At 24.3% G+C, this 4,247-nt stretch overlaps 1 protein-coding gene across 1 annotated transcript; it reads left to right on the forward strand.

Moving 5' to 3' along the window:
- Positions 1–1,179: 1,179 nt before the first annotated feature.
- Positions 1,180–4,007, forward strand: PGAL8A_00475600 (Plasmodium exported protein, unknown function; the record flags this gene model as incomplete). The annotated part of the gene is made up of 2 exons (XM_028673538.1): positions 1,180–1,452; positions 1,581–4,007. The coding sequence occupies 2 exons, from the start codon at positions 1,180–1,182 to the stop codon at positions 4,005–4,007; spliced, it is 2,700 nt and encodes an 899-aa protein (XP_028529980.1).
- Positions 4,008–4,247: the final 240 nt, after the last annotated feature.

The following is a 4,247-nucleotide window of genomic DNA, read 5'->3' on the forward strand; positions in this document are numbered from 1 at the left end:
AAAAATGGCTTCTCCATTTTCAGGAAATTATCTATTATTTTTACTAATAACAAAGGTAATATTGATAAAAAAATAATTACTATTCTCACTTTTTACTTTTCTAAACACATTTTATTTTTTTATCTCTTTATGGTTCTTGTTTGAATATTTTTATAATAATTTATAAATAAAACTATATTAAAAATTATTAAAAAAAAAAATTGATAATATAATTCAAAAACATTAACAAAGAATATATAAAAAATTAATATATAAAACATATATAAGATGAAGTGAATAGAAAAGATCAAAAATAAAATAATAAAATAATAAAATGAAAATAAAAAAATACTTAAATAAATATCTCTTCACTAATTAAAAAGTCATGAATTAAAAAAAAAAAAAATAATTAAATTAAAAAAAAATGATCAATATGAAAAATAAATCATTAAATATTACATTATTTTTCTACAATTAATTTCAAATTTAACTTTTATCTCCCTAATATACGCATCTAATATTCGTAATTCCTGTTGTATCATTGTAAATATCATAAGTAATTAATTTAAATAAAAATAATCTAATTGCATGCTTCTAAAAAAAATATACTTTTACACTTAAAATAAATACATATATAAATTAACTTTCTCAAAATAAAAAAAATCGAAACAACATCGATAATATTATTGTAATAATGCTTCTTTTATTCTTTTTTTTTTAATGTATATAAAAAAAAAATGCAATATTTTTATTTTTTTAACTCTAAAAAAAAAAAAAAAAAGAAAAAAAAAAAAAAAATAACAAAAAGCATAAATGTTTAAATAAAAATTGTAAATTATTTATAATTATTCAAAATTTGTTAAAATTGTTTGTTAAATATGTATTCTTTATATTTATAAGTAAATTATTAAAAAGGTTTCAATAAATAATGTTTAGTATTGAATATTTTTAATACAAAAATATTTTCGTAGATATCTTACAGAAAAGAAAAATCAGACGAAAATCTTTTAAATTGATTTTTGTTCTCTTCATATTTTATTATTTTAAAATTCTATTTATAATAATCAAATTACCTTCCTTTTTTATTATTTGTAAAAAACTGTAATAAATTTATTTCAGAATAACTATCATAATATAAACTATACTATAAAATAAATTAAGAACAGCTTTTTAGAAGTATTCTTTTATTTTTTAAAAAAAATGAGTTTGAAACCTAATAAATTTTCAAATTCTTCAGATGATAATTCAAAGGAAAAAGGTTTGTATTCCTTACATTCAAATGCATCAAATGATTTTATCTCTATTTCATCTAAAATATATTCATCAATATGTGATGCAATTTATCATAATAAAGAATCACTTATTTCAAAAAATTCAGGTGGATCTTTAGATAAATTATCAAAATCCTTCTCAAGAGGTTTTCTTGTTTTCTTTCAGCTATCTGTGATTCTTCTTTTTCTTCTTTATTATAAAGTAAAATAAAATGTGAACTAAAAAATATACAATTTTTTTTTTTTTGTTTTTTTTAATCATTTTCTAAAGTTAAAGCCTAGTAACCTAAAAAAATGTGCTTTTAAATACCTAATTAATTTTTGTTGTAGAATTACTTTCCTGGAGAATCGAGCAATGATAAAAGCATAAAAATAGAAAAAATTTCAGGTAATCAAAGAATAAAAAGGTGTCTAGAAGGCATAGAGATGGAAAAAGATCTAGAAGAGTTTAAACAATTCAGAGATGAAGTAAGTAATATGGAAAAATTATTTAATATAGAAGATGACATGGATTATACAGAAGATGAGGAATACCTTCAATGGAAGAAAGAACTAGAAAATTTAGACGAGAGACTTACGTCACAGCTTTCTGATATGTGGGAAGATTTGAAAGATCTAAAATATATAGATGAAGAAAAATGGAAAGAACTTTGTGAAAATTGTAAAGGAAAATTGAAAGTCTGCGGAGAGGAACGAAGAAAAAGAGTAAAAAAATCAGCAAGTAATGTAAAATGCGCAGACAAAATAAAACAGCTATCATCGGAGAGAATTGTAGAAAAAAAACTAGAAACCTTTTCACTGAGGAAAGTCAAAGAAGAGGAAGTAGAAGACAATCCATCAGAAAAAATCATAGTCAAAACAGAAGAACAGACATTTGGAAAAATTAACGAAAAAATAATAGAAGGAATTCCAATTAGTCAAGTCAAAGGAAAAAATGTAGAAGATAATTTATCAGAAAAAATAAAATCTAGCCAAGAAGAAGAACATGAATCAGAACAAGTTAAAGAAAAAAAAGTAGAAGAGCACCCATTAGAAAAAAGGGGGGAAAAGAAATTAGAAGAGAATACATCAGAAAAAATGGAGGAAACGAAAGTAGAAAAACCATCAAAAAAAAACCCAGAAAAGAAATTAGAACAGTATTCATCAGAAAAAAAGGCAGAAAAGAAAGTAGAACAAACATTAAAAAAAAAACAAGAAAAGAAATTAGAAGAGAATTTATCAGAAAAAATGGGGGAAAAGAATGTAGAACAACCATTAAAAAAAACCCAAGAAAAGGAATTAGAAGAGTATTCATCAGAAAAAAAGGCGGAAAAGAAAGTAGAACAACCATTAAAAAAAACCCAAGAAAAGAAATTAGAAGAGAATTTATCAGAAAAAACGGGGGAAAAGAATGTAGAAGAGCAGCCATTAAAAAAAACCCAAGAAGAGAAATTAGAAGAGAATTCATCAGAAAATATGAGGGAGAAGAAAGTAGAACATCCATCAAAAAAAATCAGAGTCAACAAAACAGAAGAACGCACATCAGAAAAAACTGAAGAAAAAGAAATGGAATTCCCATTGGAAAATATAATAGAAAAAAAGGAAGAAGCACAAATATCAGAACAGAATAAGGCAGAAAAATTATCGAAGTTAAGAACTAATAAAGATGATTTAAAGGGAACGCCTCTTCTAAGGGAATGGGGAGGTAAAGATAAAAAGTACCAAGAAGCCCAGAGGAAAAATATGAAAGAAGCAGAAATAATGCAGATGAAAGAAGAAAGCAGGATTTCTAGAGAGAAAGCAGAAAGAGAAGCAATGGATAAAAAGGGAATTGAACTATTGGAAAAAGCAAAGTTAGCTAATGAAAAAGTAGACAAAAAGGACAAAGAGCAAGAGTGGAGAGATCATATAATGAGAGATAAAAATGAAAGACTAAGGTATATGAAAAAGGGGGAAAAGATGTTGAAGCAAGAATGGAAAGAAAGAAGAAATCTAGAGAAGAAAATATTGAAGAAAGAAATGAAAGATATGAAAAAAAGAAAAGAATTAGAGAGAAAAATGAGTAAGCATAAAGATATGCAGAATATGGGAAATGAAAAAATTATGAAAAAAGAACAAGAAAGAATTGATAAGGCTAAGTTAAAGGAAGACATTATGAAAAGGAAATGGCATGAGAGAAGAGAGAAAGAAAGGTTAGAGAGAGAAAAGAAAGAGAGAAAAAAAGCTGAAAAGGTAGATAGGAAGATGATGAACAAAGAATGGAAGGAAAGAAAAAAACTAGAAAAGAAATTGTTTAAGAAAGAATGGAAAGATAAAAAAAAGAGCATGAAAATGATGAGAAGGGGTAGAGAGGTAGATGAAAAAGATGATCTAATGAAATTAAAATTAAATATGATAGATAAGGAAAGAAATGAAAAAGCGAATTTGGAAAAAGAGTTAATGGAAAGAAAATGGGAAGAAAGGAGAGAAAAAGACAGAATTTTAGGTGATAGAATAGAAAGAAAGAATAAGGAAAAAATGGATAAGAAAAGAATTAAAAGCAAATGGAGGAAAAAAAATAATTTAGGTAAAGTTTCAGAGAAGAAAGAGGAAAGTTACATGAAAAAGAAATCTCAAAAGGAGAGAAAACAGAAGGAAAGAATGGAAAAAGCAAATATGGAAATGAAGCTAATGGAGAAAAAACATGATGAAAGATTACAGAAAGCAATGCTGCAGATGAATATAGATGATAGAAAGGAAAATTATAAGATGGAAATGAATAGAATAGAACAATTATGAAGGTAAAAAAAAAAAAATTATTTTCCACTCTAAGTTTGATGAAATGCAAATATATTATTATGACAAAATATGAAAGCCATAACAGGGAGTCATATTAATTAAAATAAAAGAAATATTTAAAGGTTAAAAGAAAATTCATACATCTAAAGAATTGCGTAAATATTCCTAAAAAATAGACCATATGTTTTTTTTTATGAACTAATATATATAAATATATTATGGAATTTTTTTTGTCCTAAT

Source organism: Plasmodium gallinaceum, assembly GCF_900005855.1.
Source record: "Plasmodium gallinaceum strain 8A genome assembly, contig: PGAL8A_v1_141, whole genome shotgun sequence".
NCBI lineage: Eukaryota > Apicomplexa > Aconoidasida > Haemosporida > Plasmodiidae > Plasmodium > Plasmodium gallinaceum.